Raw genomic sequence first — 18,422 nt, 5'->3', positions numbered from 1 at the left:
TTACAGCCTGGTACAGAAATATCAATTCCCAAAGTACTGGCTACAGCCCAGTCCATCACAGATAAAGTCCTCCTGACCATCAAGCACAGAAAAGCAGCATCCATCATCAAGGACCTCAACCAGGAAGAATGCACAGGAGCTTCAGGACGCACACCACCAGGTTCAGGAAGTTACTACCCCTGAACCATCAAGCTCTTGAACCAGAGAGGATAACTTCACTCGCCCCATTATTAAACTGTTCCCATAACCTATGGACTCACTTTCGATATTCATTGCTTATTTATTATCTTTCCCTTTTGGTTTTGCACAGTTTGTAATCTTTTGCACATTTGTTGCTTGACCGTCCTGTTGGGTGTGGTCTTTCATTGATTCTATTGTGTTTCTTGTACTTACTAAGAATGCCTGCAAGAAAATGAATCTCAGGGTTGTATATGGTGACTTTGATATACTTTGTAAATGATGTATTTTGATAAGAAATTTACGTGAATATTACCATTTGCCACATTAGTTATTTTCCAACAGTGCCTGTAGGCAATGATTTTTATTGTTTGGTTTATAATCACCCAACATTTGTAGATTTGGATTAATTCATTTGTAGATTTTCATTCATTATCTATTCCAATTTTGATTCTGTCATTGACTCTGTAACAAGTTTTGACTTCAGACTCTGTCTTCAACCCATTTACAATCCCTCTCTTTTGTTCTTTCCCCTTTTCCTTTCTCTGTGCGTATTTGAAAACTGTGACATTGCTAACTCTCTTCCAATTCAAAGAGAATTAACATCAACTTCCATAAGTAAATGCTGCCTGATATTGTGAACATTTTCTGACTTTTCTCTTACTTTAACATGAGCATCTCAAATCACCCAAAAAATGGATTCAATCAATTATCTTAATTTTTTTTGAAGTAGCAAATGGAGAATAAGACGGACTCCTATTGAAACACATCAGCAAACCATAAATGTGGAGAGCATCCTCCTGAAAACAGATTGCTAATGTGAAGTACTTCTAAAATCTAATTAAATGCCAGAATTCCAAACAACCACATGAACATCTACCAAACTTTTACTTCATGTTAAAAATTCATGAAGAAATGTATAACAGTAGATTAATTTCAGTCCAAGTCAAGCACCTCATACTTCCTTGAAATACCATGCAATAAATGGTCTTCAAATGTTCAGATCGTCATTGACAGACAACACAATTCAAGCTGGTAAGCACGAGGTCAAGTTCCAAAACTTGACCCACCATTCTGCACACCTGAATGGGTGGTCAGACAACAGGCTGTATAGAGCTCATTGCTACCGAACACTCGTACTCAATATCTTCATGTGCAACAAAGCACACTAAATAAATGACCTCTTAAGTGCAAACAATCACTCACCACAGAAAAGGTTTCAGCATTTGACAGAATAAAATCCTATTATCCAAGGAGTACATAGCTCCAACTACGTATGCAAGTTATTTGAGGAATATTTGAATGATGCAGCAGAACACTGAATACGAAAAATCAGCATTTCATGGTAACTATAAAATGTTCCTTAAAGACTTACACATGTCAAAATGTAACTAGAGAGTCCATAAGTCACACAGATCATTGACGTCAATCCCAGCTAGAAGTTTAGAACAGTTTTATAGAACATTTTTTCATTTGCTTTTTAAAAATGATGCAGTGGTATAATAAATCTTCCTCAAAACCCAAGTTTAAAGTGAAAATGGATGAGCCGCTGGAACTTTCAAGCAAAGAGAGAGCAGATTATCAACATTTTATTGTATAAGTTAACAGATTTCCAATAATCACTTGACATGCTCTCACCCAGATGTTTGTTTTGAAATTAGCCAAGATAAATAATCGGAACAGATGTCAGAATCAGGACCAGGTTATCACTGATGTGTTGTGAAGTTTGTTGCTTTGTGGCAGCAGTACAGTGCAATACATAAAATGGGCTGTAAATTACAATCAGAAATATGTAACACACACAAAATGCTGCAGGAACTCAGCAGGCCAGGAGGCATTATAGAAAAGAGCACAGTCGATATTTCAGGTCAAGACCCTTCAGCGGGGCTGGAGAAAAAAAGATGAGGAGTAGATTTAAAAGGTGGGGGAGGGGAGGGAGAAACACAAGGTGATAGGTAAAACCGGGGAAAGCGGGGGTGCAAGTGAGGGATGAGGTAAAGAACTGAGAAGTTGATTGGTGAAAGAGATGCAGGGCTGGAGAAGGAGAAGTCTGACAGGAGAGGACAGAAGGCCATAGAAGAACGAGGGGGGGGTGTGGGAGGAGCACCAGAGGGAGGGGATGGGCAGGCAGGGAGATAAGGTGAGACAGAGAGAGCAAAGGGAATGGGGAATGGTGAAGGAGAGATTGGGGGGAGGGGGCCATTACTGGAAGTTGAGAAATCAATGTTCATGCCATTGTTCAGGCTACCCAGGCAGAATACAAGGTGTAGTTCCTTTAACCAGAGTGTGGCCTTATCGTGGCAGTACAGGATTGACATATCGGAATGGGAATGGGAAGTGAATTAAAATGGGTGGCCGCTGGGAAACCCCACTACTTCTGCCAGACGGAGCACAGGTGCTCAGTGAAGTGGTCTTTCAATCCGCGTAGAGTCTCACTAATATACAGGAGGCTACACCCAGGGCACCAGACGCAGTATATAACCCCAATAGACACACAGGTGAAGTGCTGCCTCACCTGGCAGGACTGTTTGGGGCCCTGAGTGGTAGTGAGGGAGGTGGTGTAGGGACAGGTGTAGCACTTGTTCTGCTTGCAAGGATAAGTGCCAGGAGGGAGAGCAGTGGGGAGGGACATTGGACAAGGGAGTCACACAAGGAGCAACCCCTGCAGAAAGCAGAAAGTGGCCGGGGGGGGGGGGGTGCATGGGCGTGGGAAAGAAGTGCTTGGTGGTGGGATCCTGTTGGAGAAGGCGGAAGTTACCAAGAATTATGTGCCTGACGTGGAGGCTGGTGGGGTGGTAGGTGACCTCTGCCATCTCCAATGGGATCCCACCACCAAGAACATCTTACTGCCAGAAATGGGATCTCACAGTCGCCACCCGTTTTAATTCCACTTCCCATGCCCATTCCGATATGTCAACCCATGGCCACTACAATCGTGATGAAGCCACACTTAGGTTGGAGGAACAACACCTTATATTCTGTTTGGGTAACCTCCAACCTGATGGCATGTACATCGATTTCTCGAATTTCTGGTAATGGCTCCCCCACCCCCTCCTTCACCATTCCTAATCCCCTTTTCCCTCTCACCTTATCTCCTCGCCTGCCCATCACCTTCTTCTGGTGCTCCTCCCCCCTTTTTCCTTCCTTCCCTGGTTCTGTCCTCTCCTATTAGATTCCCCCTTCTCCAGCCCTGTATCTCTTTCACCAATCTGTATTTCACCCCTCCCCCTCCCAATTTCAACTATCACCTTGTGCTTCACTCTCCCCTCCACCCACCTTTTAAATCTACTCATCTTCCCCCCACCCCCCAGTCCTGCTGAAGGGTCATCGACTGTACTTTTTTCTATAGATGCTGCCTGGCCTGCTGAGTTCCTCCAGGGTTTGGGGGGGGGGGGGGGGGAGGTGTTGTGTGTGTGTGTTTGTTTGTTTGTTTGTTTGTTTAAGCTTGGACTTCCAGCATCTACAGATATTTTCTTGTTTGTGATTAGAAATGTATACTGTATTGGATATGACAAACGAAGTAACAAATTATGTATTTAAATGAAATACACAACAAATTACCTATAGCACTACAGTACTACAAAACATGTGTATTAGTTCCTAATAGCTATCAATGGAGGAATTCATTCAGTGTAGGCAATGAACAAAATCAGCGCAGGCTCCTAGTACAGGCAATGGACTGCCTTCATACAATACTATCAATGAATACATCCTCCAAATCTTCATGTTCATTGCAACATTCAAGATGATTCTTGATACCTACTGAAGTAGAGGAATTATTTCATTTTCACACATGGCCGTTTCTGGTATCTCCAAGCTTAAATGCTTGAAACTGCAGTGAGCAAAACAGTTTAGAATTGTCTTACTGCTTATTTCTCACCAACTATCAGTGACAAAAATCACTGCCTTTTAGAAGACAAACACGTGCAACTGACATTATTTCAAAACTGTTCAATCTAAGCACACTAGCGTCTAACGGTCACACAAGTGCACGTGACTGATGTCAGTGGAAACCTGTTCGACTACAACAGGAATTCTGCAGATGCTGGAAATTCAAGCAACACACATCAAAGTTGCTGGTGAATGCAGCAGGCCAGGCAGCATCTCCAGGAAGAGGTACAGTCGATGTTTCGGGCCGAGACCCTTCGTCAGGACTAACTGAAGGAAGAGTTAGTAAGAGATTTGAAAGTGGGAGGGGGAGGGGGAGGGGGAGATCCAAAATGATAGGAGAAGACAGGAGGGGGAGGGATGGAGCCAAGAGCTGGACAGCTGGACAGGCAAAGGGGATATGAGAGGATCATGGGACAGGAGGTCCGGGGAGAAAAACAGGGGGGGGGGAACCCAGAGGATGGGCAAGGGGTATAGTCAGAGGGACAGAGGGAGAAAAAGGAATAACGGATGGGCTACGAGGGGGAGGTGGGGCATTAGCGGAAGTTAGAGAAGTCGATGTTCAGCTACAGTTTCCCAAATACATGAAAGGAATCCCATCTATCTTCCCAATCAGTTGTGTTTTTTTTTAAGTGTTTTCTCAAATAAGTGGCTGACCCAACTAAACAATGGCCCAATTAACTGGAATCCATGGGATACAAAAAAATAAAGTAGTGCAAAAAAGAGAGCAAAAATAGTGAGGTAGTATTCATGGTCCATTTAGCAATACAATGGCGGAGCAGGAAGCTGTTCCTGAAATGTCGAGCAGTGTCTCTAGGGATCAAAGTGGGCGCCACTGCTCTGATATAAATGTGGTCTGGAATCCAAACTACCACATTTTCAAGTCCATAAAAGTAAACTACAGGCAACCGAGGAGAGGATGGGTCAGTGCAAATTATTTTATTTCCATTCCAAGAGGAAACAAAATAAGGAAGAATTTGTTCATTAAATAGTAAAACTCAAGAAATTTACTTTAGACAAGCTGATCTTTAAATATGCAAAAACCATAAGACCACAAGTTGGTTTATTATCCCTCTCAAACCCATTCTTCTGCCTTCTCCCTGAATAATCAAGAACCAAAACATAAATATACCCAATAATCTGGCCTCCACAGCCATCTGTAACAATTAATTCCACAGATTCACTACCCTCTGGCTAAAGAAATTCCTCATCTCTATTCTAAGGCTGTAGCCTCTAGCCTTAGACTCGCCAACTATAGGAAACATCCTCTCCACATACACTACATCTAGAGCTTCAATATTCAATAGGTTTCAAGGAGATCAGCCTCACTCTTCTAAACTCCAGCAAGTATAGGCCCACAGCCATCAAATGCTCCTCAAATGTTAACCCTTTCATTCTGAAATCATTCTTGTGAACCTCCTATGGACCCTCTCCATTTCCAGCACATCATTTCTTTGATAAGGAACCCAAAACTGCTTACAATACTCCAAACACGACTGACCAATGCCTCATAAGGCCTCTGCATTCATTACATGCAACACACACAAAAAATGCTGGTGAACGCAGCAGGCCAGGCAGCATCTATAGGAAGAGGTACAGTCGACGTTTCGGGCCGAGACCCTTCGCCAAGACTATCTGAAGGAAGAGATAGTAAGAGATTTGAAAGTGGGAGGGGGAGGGGGCGATCCAAAATGATAGGAGAAGACAGGAGGGGGAGGGATAGAGCCAAAAGCTGGACAGTTGATTAGCAAAAGGAATACCAGGCTGGAGAAGGGAGAGGATCATGAGACAGGAGGCCTAGGGAGAAAGAAAGGGGGAGGGGAGCCCAGAGGATGAGCAATGAGTTATAGTGAGAGGGACAGAGGGAGAAAAAAGGGGGGGGGAAGAAGGAGGAGAAAAGAGAGACAGAGACAGATAAAGATAAAGATAAAGATAAATAAATAAGGGATGGGGTACGAAGGGGAGGTGGGGCATTAACAGAAGTTAGAGAAGTCAATGTTCATCCCATCAGGTTGGAGGCTATCCAGACAGAATATAAGGTGTTCTTCCTCCAACCTGAGTGTGGCCTCACCGTGACAGTAGAGGAGGCCGTGGATAGACATATCAGAATGGGAATGGGACGTGGAATTGAAATGTGTGGCCACTGGGAGATCCTGCTTTCTCTGGCAGACAGAGCGTAGGCGTTCAGTGAAATGGTCTCCTAGCCTGCGTCGGGTCTCGCCAATATATAGAAGGCCACATCTCATGATGAGGCGTTTCATTCCAGGACGAAGGAGATGTCCTCCTTTTTTAAGGAAAGGGGCTTCCCTTCCTCCACCATCAACTCTGCTCTCAAAAGCATCTCCCCCATTTCACGCACATCTGCTCTCATCCCATCCTCCCGCCACCCCACTAGGAATAGGGTTCCCCTTGTCCTCACCTACCACCCCACCAGCCTTCAGGTCCAACTCCATAACTTCCGCCACCTGCAATGGGATCCCACCACCAAGCACATTTTCCCTCTCCCCCCCTTTCTGCTTTCCGCAGGGATCGCTCCCTATGCGACTCCCTTGTCCATTTATCCCCCCAACCCCTTCCCACCGATCTCCCTCCCGGCACTTATCCTTGTAAGCGGAACAAGTGCTAAACATACCCTTACACTTCCTCCCTCACCACCATTCAAGGCCCCAGACAGTCCTTCCAGGTGAGACAACACTTCACCTGTGAGTCGGCTGGGGTGATATACTGAGTCCGGTGCTCCCAATGCGGCCTTCTATATATTGGCAAGACCCGACGCAGGCTGGGAGACGGTTTCGTTTAACACCTACACTCTGTCCGCCAGAGAAAGCAGGATCTCCCAGTGGCCACACATTTTAATTCCACGTCCCATTCCCATTCTGATATGTCTGTCCATGGCCTCCTCTACTGACAAGATGAAGCCACACTCAGGTTGGAGGAACAACACCTTATATTCCGTCTGGGTAGCCTCCAACCTGATGGCATGAACATTGACTTCTCTAACTTCCGTAAATACCCCACCTCCCCTTCGTACCCCATCCCCTATTTATTTATTATTATTCCCCTTTTTTCCCCTCTCTTTTTTCTCCTTCTGTCCCTCTCACTATAACTCCTTCCCCATCCTCTGGGCTCCCTCCTCCTTTCTTTCTCCCTAGGCCTCCTGTCCCATGATCCTCTCCCTTTTCCAGCCTTGTATCCCTTTTGCCAATCAACTTTCCAGCTCTTAGCTCCATCCCTCCCCCTCCTGTCTTCTCCTATCATTTCTGATCTCCCCCTCCCCCTTTCAAATCTCTTACTAGCTCTTCTTTCAGTTAGTCCTGACGAAGGGTCTCGGCCCGAAACATCGACTGTACCTCTTCCTATAGATGCTGCCTGGCCTGCTGCGTTCACCAGCATTTTGTGTGTGTCTTGCTTGAAATTCCATCATCTGCAGATTTCCTCATGTTTGCATTCATTACATCCTTGTTGTCATATTCTACCCCTCTAGAAATGAATGCTAACATCGCATTTGCCTTCCTGACTCAACCTGCAAGTTAGCCTTTGGGAAAGCTGCATGAGGACTCCCCAAATCCATTTGCACTTCTGATTTTTGAATTTTCTACCCTTTTAGAAAATGGTCTACACTTTTATTCCTTCGACCAAAGTGCATGAACATGCACTTCCCTACACTATATGCCATCTACCTCTTCTTTGCACATTCTCCTAATCCATGTCCTTCTCGAGACTCCCTCTACACTACCTGCCCCCTACCCACCTTCATTTCATCTGCAAACTCGGCCTCAAAGCCATCAAAGAAGCAGACCCAACACGGACCCCTGTGGAACACCACAAGTCACTGGCAGCCAACCACAAAAGGCTGCCTTTATTCCCATTCTTTGGTTCCTGTCAGTCAGCCAACCAGTCTTCTAGCCATGCAAGTATCATGTTAATAAAGGTTAAAAATTTGTACAAAATGCAGAGCAAGTTTGCCAGATTGTCAGCATTTGTAACTTTTTAGGTCAACACCAGAAAATGAATGTTAAACAGCAATAATTCATGCAATACTTCAGTACCAAGTGCATCCACCACAGAAGGTAGAAAACTTCAATTAATCAGCTCTGAATTAAGCACCTCAGGGAAATCTGATTACCCTATCTAAATCCTTACCAGTCTCAAAATGGAACAAACTTTTCATGACTCAGAGAACTGAAGGACTAAGTTCAAGCCGGATCAGTTTTCACTATTTACCTAATAATATCAATGGACCACATTCTGGAAAAAAAAAGTACTTGAAGTACCATTCTGTATTAGTAAGAAAAGTAAAAAATCAGCAGAGACACTGCTTAGGTCAGAAGAATGAGAAACAAGAACCAATTCAGGATGCAATAAGCCAGAGAGAGTCATGTCATGTCTCATCCTCAGAGGGCAGAGCTCTTGAAAAAGAAATTTCCTATCAGGACAATATGTAAAACTGCAACCAATGTATAGCAAATAATGAAAGTATCTACATACATTAGTTCAAGAACATTTGTCTTGGATTGGAATCATATTAACTGATGATCCAATGCAGTACTCTCTATCTGGATTTCCCAAGCACATGTAGGATGATAATTATATGAGGTGCCAAGGTGACGAATAAACTGAATAGTCATAATCATAGTCATACTTTATTGATCCCGGGGGAAACTGGTTAACGAATGATCGCACAGCCCATCACTCATCAGTCTAGTTTCCCCTTCAATTCAATGAACTTGCGCAGGAAATGCAAAGTTCAGAAGTATATTTATTACCAAAGTATGTATACTTTATACAACAAAGTTGCTGGTGAACGCAGCAGGCCAGGCAGCATCTATAGGCAGTGGCGCAGTCGACGTTTCAGGCCGAGACCCTTCGTCAGGACTAACTGAAGGAAGAGTGAGTAAGGGATTTGAAAGCTGGAGGGGGAGGGAGAGATCCAAAATGATAGGAGAAGACAGGAGGGGGAGGGATGGAGCCACGAGCTGGACAGGTGATAGGCAAAAGGGATACGAGAGGATCATGGGACAGGAGGTCCCTTCCCCCTCCTGTCTTCTCCTATCATTTTGCATCTCCCCCTCCCCCTCCAGCTTTCAAATCCCTTACTCACTCTTCCTTCAGTTAGTCCTGACGAAGGGTCTCGGCCTGAAACGTCGACTGCGCCTCTTCCTATAGATGCTGCCTGGCCTGCTGCGTTCACCAGCAACTTTGATGTGTGTTGCTTGAATTTCCAGCATCTGCAGAATTCCTGTTGTTTATACTTTATACAACCTTGAGATTCATCTCCTTACAGGCAGCTAAAGAAAGCCAAAAGAACCCATTAAAAGCAAAAGAAGACCAACAAACAGCCAGTGTGGAGGGGGGGGGAGAGAGGGGGGGGGAGAGAGGGGGGGAGAGAGGGGGGGAGAGAGGGGGGGAGAGAGAGGGGGGGAGAGAGGGGGGGAGAGAGGGGGGGAGAGAGGGGGGGAGAGAGGGGGGGAGAGAGAGGGGGAGAGAGAGGGGGAGAGAGAGGGGGAGAGAGAGGGGGGAGAGAGGGGGGGAGAGAGAGGGGGAGAGAGAGGGGGAGAGAGAGGGGGAGAGAGAGGGGGAGAGAGAGAGAGAGGGGGAGAGAGAGGGGGGAGAGAGAGGGGGAGAGAGAGGGGGGAGAGAGAGGGGGGGAGAGAGAGGGGGGGAGAGAGAGGGGGGGAGAGAGAGGGGGAGAGAGAGGGGGAGAGAGAGGGGGAGAGAGAGAGGGGGGAGAGAGAGGGGGGAGAGAGAGGGGGGGAGAGAGAGGGGGGGAGAGAGAGGGGGAGAGAGAGGGGGGAGAGAGAGAGAGAGGGGGGGAAACAAATTGTGAAAACAATGAGGGCAAGCAAACAGCATTCAGAACTGAAGTTCACAATGTCAGGGATCACTGCAGCTGAAGTTCACAATGTCAGGGATCACTGCAGCCAATCTAGATGTCCACTAGTTGCAGACCACGGTCTAAGTCCAGCACAGATTCAAGCGAACCCCACAGAGCAGCAAGCCAAACAGGTATAATTTAAGTAGAGTTAGAATATAACTGAACAGCATCTTTGTTAGACCGTAAGACACAGGAGTAAAATTATGCCACTCGGCTCAATAAATCTGCTCTGCCATGGCTGATTTATTATCCCTCTCAACTCTATTTTCCTCCCTTTTCCCTCTAACCTCTGCTGCCCTGATTAATCAAGATCCTAACAGCCTCCACTTTAAATATACCCAATGACTTGGCTTCCACAACATCGGTGGCAATGAATTCCAGAGATTCAACACCCTCTGACTGAAGTTGTCAGATAAACAGACATCATCTTAAATCCAACTCCGTATTGTGTGAGCTCTGGACTGGTCAACTGTTGAAACCACAAAGGTGAGACACAATACCTAAGACTATTCCAATTTTGCAAACCATAAATCGTGACTGAAGTACGTTTATATTTCCCCAATTTTCCATCAACTTTAGCTGAGTATGCATGTTAGGTACACTGGATTTTTTTCTTCAGACCGCAAAACAAAGGAGCAGAATTAGGCCATTCTGCCCATCAACTCTGCTCTGCCATTCCATCATGGCTGTTCTAGTTTTAAACAAGCAAGATATAGTTTGAAAATAAAAGGAATAGCTGTCTAAATTGAAAACAGATATAACAGAGTGACGCAAATCTCTGTGAAATTAAGTTTTAAATACAACAATTAAAATGAGTTATTGCCATCAGGAAATACAAACACTGCAAGCTTCTCAAGAACATCATACTCCATAACTTTTAAACATGCAGAATAGCAAAATCCAAGAATATACAATAGTCACACAACTCCCCAATGATTTTCATTTATCAGACGTCTACTTTTGGTTCTGCACTCTAACATTTAAAGCACATTTAGTAAAACCATAAGTAAAAATAGAAAATGCTAAAAATACTCAACAGGTCAGACAAGATCTGTAAATAACTGCACTCTCCATAGATGCTGCCTGAGTTTTTAACTTCAGATTCCCAGCAACTGCAGTTTTTGTTTTGAATTTTCACATTAATCGACTAAACATTTTCACAGCACTAAAAACTCACCCTTGGCTGCCAGTTCTCATACTGTTTCTGCAGGTTAGCGCCAATGCTTTCCAAGGCTTTTTGAGGGCTCGTGGACAGTGGATCTGTAACATTTTAACAACATAAAAATTTCACTAAGTAGCAACAATAATTAATGCACGTGGCAAAATGACATTTCTCGCAATTAATATCACTAAATAAGTGATCTGGCCATATTGCCTTGGTACTTCATCGGATTTTGCTGTGCAGAAACTGGCCCCTTTTTCTATATAACACTATATGTGGTTATATTTTTTTTTAAAAATTGTCTTGAGAGCATTTCAGAACATTCAAAGGTCTTTAAAAACAATAGCATGAATGGAAATCTTTTCCTTTTAAATTAAAAATTATAAACACCAGTATATGTAGGTCAAATATGATGTCGGAATATTGTATTAATGGTAAGACTCTTGGCAGTGTGGAGGATCAGAGGGATCTTGGGGTCCAGGTCCATAGGACACTCAAAGCTGCTGCGCAGGTTGACTCTCTGGTTAAGAAAGCATAAATTAGCCTTCATCATTCGTGGATTGAGTTTAGGAGCCTACTGGTAATGTTGCAGTTATATAGGACCCTGGTCAGACCCCACTTGGAGTACTGTGCTCAGTTCTGGTCACTTCACTACAGGAAGGATGTGGAAACCATAGAAAGGGTGCAGAGGAGATTGACACGGATGTTGCCTGGATTGGGGAGCATGCCTTATGAGAATAGGTTGAGTGAACTCGGCCTTTTTTCCTTGGAACAACAGAGGACGAGAGGTGACCTGATAGAGAGACGATGAGAGGCATTGATCGTGTGGATAGTCAGAGGCTTTTTCCCCAGGGCTGAAATGGTTTGCATGAGAGGGCACAGTTTTAAGGTGCTTGGAAATAGATACAGAAGAGATGTCAGGGCTAAGTTTTTTTTTTAAAAAACGCAGAGTGTGGTGAGTGCATGGAATGGGCTGCCGGCAACTACGGTAGAGGTGGATATGATAGGGTCTTTTAAGAGACTCCTGGACAGGTACATGGAGCTCAGAAAAGTAGAGGGCTATGGGTAACTCTAGGTAATTTCTAAGGTAGGAACATGTTCAGCCCAGCTTTGTGGGCCGAAGGTTCTGTATTGTGCTGTAGGTTTTCTATGCTTCTATATACTTTAAATATAATTAGAAAATGAAAAATGTATTTATGTAATCTGGGTTCTGCAAATAAACTCCAATCTTAACATTTCATTCAAGGTTGGTTATTGTTATTCTTCAGTACATAAGTGTAAAGGAGAACAAAATGATTGTTACTCCAGACCCGATGCTGAATATACCACAATAAGCATAAACACAAGTATTTAAAAAATACATACTTATATACTAATATATAACTATACAGACAAATATATATACACACACACACACACACATATATATATATACACATACATATATACAAACATACACATACATACATACATACACATATATAAATAGGGGACACCTCCACAGGGGACTGTCTTGTCTCTCTTTCTCTTCACCATTTACACCTCGGACTTCAACTACTGCACAGAGTCTTGTCATCTTCAGAAGTTTTCGGATGACTCTGCCATAGTTGGATGCATCAGCAAGGGAGATGAGGCTGAGTACAGGGCTACTGTAGGAAACTTTGTCACATGGTGTGAGCAGAATTATCTGCAGCTTAATGTGAAAAAGACTAAGGAGCTGGTGGTAGACCTGAGGAGAGCTAAGGTACCGGTGACCCCTATTTCCACCCAGGAGGTCAGTGTGGACATGCTGGAGGATTACAAATACCTGGGGATATGAATTGACAATAAACTGGACTGGTCAAAGAACACTGAGGCTGTCTACAAGAAGGGTCAGAGCCGTCTCTACTTCCTGAGGAGACTGAGGTCCTTTAACATCTGCCGGACGATGCTGAGGATGTTCTACGAGTGTGTGGTGGCCAGGGCTATCATGTTTGCTGTTGTGTGCTGGGGCAGCAGGCTGAGGGTAGCAGACACCAACAGAATCAACAAACCCATTCGTAAGGCCAGTGATATGGGGATGGAACTGGACTCTCTCACGGTGGTGTCTGAAAAGAGGATGCTGTCTAAGTTGCATGCCATCTTGGTCAATGTCTCCCATCCACTACATAATGTACTGGGTGGGCACAGGAGTACATTCAGCCAGAGACTCATTCCTCCAAGATGCAGCACAGAGCGTCATAGGAAGTCATTCCTGCCTGTGGCCATCAAACTTTACAACTCCTCCCTTGGAGGGTCAGACACCCTGTGCTGATAGGCTGGCCCTGGACTTATTTCATAATGTACTGGCATAATTTACATATTACTATTTAACTATTTATGGTTCTATGACTATTTATTATTTATGGTGCAACTGTAAGGAAAACCAAATTCCCCCCTGGGATCAATAAAGTATGACTATGACTATGAAATAAATGTAAAAGCAATCCTATAAAAAACAATGTAGAAGTAACTGTTATATCCGTAGACCAGCGATTCCAAAGTGGGAGAAATTGCCCCCGGGCAGTGGGAGTTTCTCTTGCTTGGTGTTGGGGTGCTCCACCACAGCACAGTGTCCAAGGTGGAGCTGGTGCTGCCCCCAGTGTTCACTTGGCAGAAGACAAGTCATATTGTGTTTGATTGTACATTGCTGCAACATTCATGGACACAGTTCTACATTTTTTGTGAGTGACTGTATTTTACTGATATCTTATAGGTGCTGTATTGTGTCTTGTGCTGTGTATGACAGCTGGTGTTGTGTTCTGCACCCTAGCCCCAGAGTAGCACTCCTTCGTTTGGTGTTTGGCTGTATTTGCGGATATTCATGCATGATTGAATGACAATTAAATTTGAACTTTCTAAGGTGGTGATAAAGATGAAGGGGGTGGTGGAGAGCTCGGTACTGGGGGGCGGGGTGGAAAACAGCTGAGGGATTACAGGCTTAATTTAAGAAATTACTTACTTATTATACGCATTTGATCCTCAGTGGCTCATAATTTATACACCTTCAGGCAGAGTCAGGTTTTGTTTGAGCTATGATAACATCATAAACTTTCCTCTATATTGATCACAGCACTGGAGATTGGAATTAAACAATGGGCAATTAAACATGTTCGTTAATCCATAACGAAAATGGCCGAAGCAGACCAAACCACAAAGAAGTGTGGACGGTATAGTGAGGAGCATCTGAAATATTAATTCATACCAGCACCAAACGACCAACAGCAGCCAATTTGTCTGTTGTTTGAAGTTTTTTTAAATCAGTCAATGAAATGTCCAGGCTCCTTGAACACAATACAGTCTGATAATGCAAACAAAAACTTGGCTTATTTTCAGTCACTTCATGTAAACTTTCAGAAAAAGAAAACACTTCAATGCCAGCACTTCACAACAAAATAGTGATGCTTTGTCTGCTTCATACAACATTTCATTTCTCATTGTTAAATCTGGAAAGCCATACAATTGGAGAAGAATTTATTCTGCCAGCAGTAAGGGACATTCTGACTATGGTTCTGCATTAAAGCACCAGATCAAATAATTAAGGGAATTCTGCTCAGTGACAACTTTTTTCAAAGATAAATAGATGAAATGTGCAATTGTTGTGCAACATACGTAGGACAACAAAATTTGTTCTGCAGTTGGATGAGTCAACATTGCCAGACAACAAATCTTTGCTTCTTGGTTAAGTTCACTTCATAAAATATGAAAGCATGGTTCTGAGTTGTTACGTGCAAAGGGTCTAAAAATAGATATTAAGGGGAGTCAATATTTCTTGCTATGGAGCAAATTTTCCAAAGAGAAGGACATTCATCTCACCAATATTCATGCTTGTGCAATAGATTAGACTATGAGAACACTCAGTCCTCGTTTATTGTCATTTAGAAATGCATACATGCATGAAGAAATGATACAATGTTCCTCCAGAGTGATATCACAGAAAAACAGGACATACCAAAGACTAACACTGACAGAACCACATAATTATAATACAACATAACTATAACATATAGTTACAACAGTGCATAGCAATACCATAACTTGATAAAGAACAGACCATGGGCACGGTAAAAAAAAATCTCAAGTCTCGATCGACTCCCGAGTCCCCGATAGCAGGCAGCAAAAGGGAGAAACTCCTTGCCATAAACCTCCAGGCACCGACAACTGCCGATGCATTGGAAGCACCCGACCACAGCCGACACCCAGTCCACCCATCCGAAAACTTCGAGCCTCCAACCAGCCCCTCCGATACAGCCTCCCGAGCACCATCGAGCTCACCCTGGCTGCCGAAACAAGCAAAGTCGAGGATTTGGGGCCTTCTGCTCCAGAGATTCTGGACCACACAGTAGCAGTGGCAGCGAAGCTGGCATTTGAGAAGTTTCTCCAGATGTTCCTCCATACTCTCACGTCTGTCTCCATCAAATCAGAATTGTGCACGGTACCCTACTTGACAGATTACAGATATCATTCACCGGAGAGGCCGCACACGCTGCGTTGCGCCGCCATCTTCTCCTCCTCATCATAGATGGGGCACCATCAATAACAGGATACCACCGTGGGGTTATTACATTCTTGAAAAAGGTATGCATAACATATTTACTATTCAGTGTGTAATTCACAGACAACACCTTGTTGCAAATGAACCCAAGTGATCAGCTGCACAAATCATTAAATAACTGTTATCATAGTGGTAAATAAAATCAAGTCTCATGCTCTCAATTCTCAAAATATTTCGAGAGGTTTGTATTGACAATGATGAAGAGTTTGAACACCCGCTGTTACACACAGAAGTCAGATGACACTCAAGTGGAAACTGCTTGAGACACTCTTCTGCACTTTATGAAGAAGCTGTGATAAAATTCTTGATGAGCAGGGTGGGTGGGATCCTTCATGATATTGGTGGTCCTTTTCTGGGACCTTCCTGTATACATGTCCTTGATGGCAGTGAGGCTGGTACCAGCGATGGGCAGAGTTTACCCCAAAGACTTTCCCTCCAAATGTGCAATGCTCTTTCAGTACATAAATGAAGAAGTATCCTAGGTTAGTAGTCAAGATACTAATTTGGAGATTGAGCCAATTATCTAATTTAGGGACCAACATGCTACACCCAAGCTTTTACTTTCAGTAGGTTCAGAACCTACATGAAATAAGGAAAGGACACAAATAATCAAACTATAATCTAAAGTGATCGCTTAAACAATTAGAAACAATCAGCGGAATAAACTGAAAAAACTGCATATGAAATAGAACTGCAAGCACGAGGAATTCTGCAGATGCTGGAAATTCAAGCAACACACATCAAAGTTGCTGGTGAACGCAGCAGGCCAAGCAACATCTCTTGGAAGAGGTACAAAAGGTTTATTTTCAAAAACTTGCACATGTAGACAATAATTAATGAAAAGAGAACAATACAAAGTTGAAATTTCTCACTGCAACTCAGGCAAAGTATCTACATTGTTCTTTTTTAAGTGTTATTTCCATCAACCTAACCCCAACTACTTAAAGACTAGTCAGCTTGAATGAAGTTGAAGGATAATCTTAAATATAAAATAGTATTAAAAATTGCATCACTACTTCCTTGTAATTGCCATTGTCAATAAAGTCAGGCTATTCATATAGAGAGATACAATTTTGGATACGAGTGCTAAATTAGCATTTTTCACAATGAATCTTTTTCCAAAATCAGTGCACCAACAGAATGAACCAAATACTGATCGTTCCTTCATTTGGCTTGGTCTCTTCTTTAATTAAATACAAATGATACCTCATATTTGTTCAGTGCATTTCCACCACCTTACATTAAGGTCTCATTTCAAACATAAATTCTGGTCATCTTTTCACTGAAGCAGATAGGCCAGATGTGCATTTCCAGCATTTCGTTTAATTGTGAATATATTATCGCCCTCACAATAATTGAGATTTTTTTAAAAATTAAATACTAGTTCACAATTATTGCTTTTCTAGATCTCCCTATTGTTTCACAACTTTAACATATCTGAAGACTAATTACATTTGTTTCATTCACTTCAGAAATTACCTCTTCAATCAATAGAAAGCACAAAGGAACATCTGGAGAAATTTCTGAAACGCCTGTCCGTTGCTGTCGTTACTGTGTGGTCGGGAATCTTTCAGAGGGTGGGCCTCAAAATCCCGGGCCTTGCCTGCTTTTGGTGACCGAGAAAGAGGTCGAATCGCTCGGACAGAGATGGCGCTCAATACTCGGTGTCGGAGAGCTGATCAGAGCTTGAAGTTTTCGGATGACTCAGAGTCGGATTGTGGTCGGCATGGCAGGGAGAGTTTTTCTTCCCTCTCCCGTCTGCCTGAGATGTGGAACATTTGAGAAACTTTGAACTTTACTGTGCTCACTGACTTTCTTCATCAAGTTATGGTATTGTTGCACTGTTGTAACTATATGTATAATGATGTGGTTTTGTCAGTTTTTTCAGTCTTGGTTTGTCCTGTGTTTTTGTGATATCACACCGGAGGAAATAATGTATCATTTCTTAATGCATGCATTACTAAATGACAATAAAAGGGGACTACATGTCTTCATAATCTAATCTAGTACACAGTTTACTTTTAGGTTATCAAAGGGATATGTCTCCAAAGTTTTTCATCTTCCTTCTCATTGATAGCTCAAGTATAAATTTGAAAGATATTTGTTTAAAATGTATTCAAAACTCTAAATTGCTATATAGTTAAAGCACATTTTAGAAATTAGATCATCTACAGGAATAACACACTTATTTATCACACTGACAGGCACATGACTACATGACATATTGCATCATTTATACCAACAACTCACATCGATCACTTGCACAAAAATGCCCTCGGCTGTTTAACATGTTAATTTTAATGCAACATACTGCAGGACAGAGCTAGGGGCATTTAATTACGTTCATGGGGCAAGTTCAGCCATGTTCTCAAAGTGGTAGATTTGAAAAAGTCAGATCCGCTTCAGTAATTCTTTTATCTAACCCACATTGACTGAGAATTAGCCAAGTCCAAATCGACTGAGATGAAACATAGCCCCATTTTCTTTGGTACTCATCATCATCAATCGTAATCATGATTGTTCTTGGCAAATCTGTTGACAGAATTGGCTTGCCATTGCCTTCTTCTGGGCGGTGTCTTTACAAGAAGGTTACCCCAGCCATCATCAACCCTATTCAAATATTGTCTGCCTGATGTCTGTGATCGCATAACCAGGACTTATAAGACCATAAGATATAGGAGCAGAATTAGGCCATATGACCCATCGAGTCTGCTCCGCCATTTCATCATAACTGATCCGGTTTTCCT

General features: G+C 43.0%; 1 protein-coding gene across 1 annotated transcript in view; it reads right to left on the bottom strand.

The window, feature by feature from the left end:
- rptor (regulatory associated protein of MTOR, complex 1) overlaps nucleotides 1–18,422 on the bottom strand; it is a 500,247-nt gene that overhangs the window by 430,452 nt on the left and 51,373 nt on the right. Inside the window, exon 3 of the mRNA XM_063030532.1 lies at nucleotides 11,118–11,200. Within this exon, the coding sequence (XP_062886602.1) occupies nucleotides 11,118–11,200 (83 nt within the window). The remainder of the gene's footprint in view (nucleotides 1–11,117; nucleotides 11,201–18,422) is intronic.

Source organism: Mobula hypostoma, chromosome 22, assembly GCF_963921235.1.
Source record: "Mobula hypostoma chromosome 22, sMobHyp1.1, whole genome shotgun sequence".
Classification (NCBI taxonomy): domain Eukaryota; kingdom Metazoa; phylum Chordata; class Chondrichthyes; order Myliobatiformes; family Myliobatidae; genus Mobula; species Mobula hypostoma.
The sequence above is the reverse complement of the archived record's forward strand: the minus strand, read 5'-3'. Positions and strand labels throughout refer to the sequence as shown.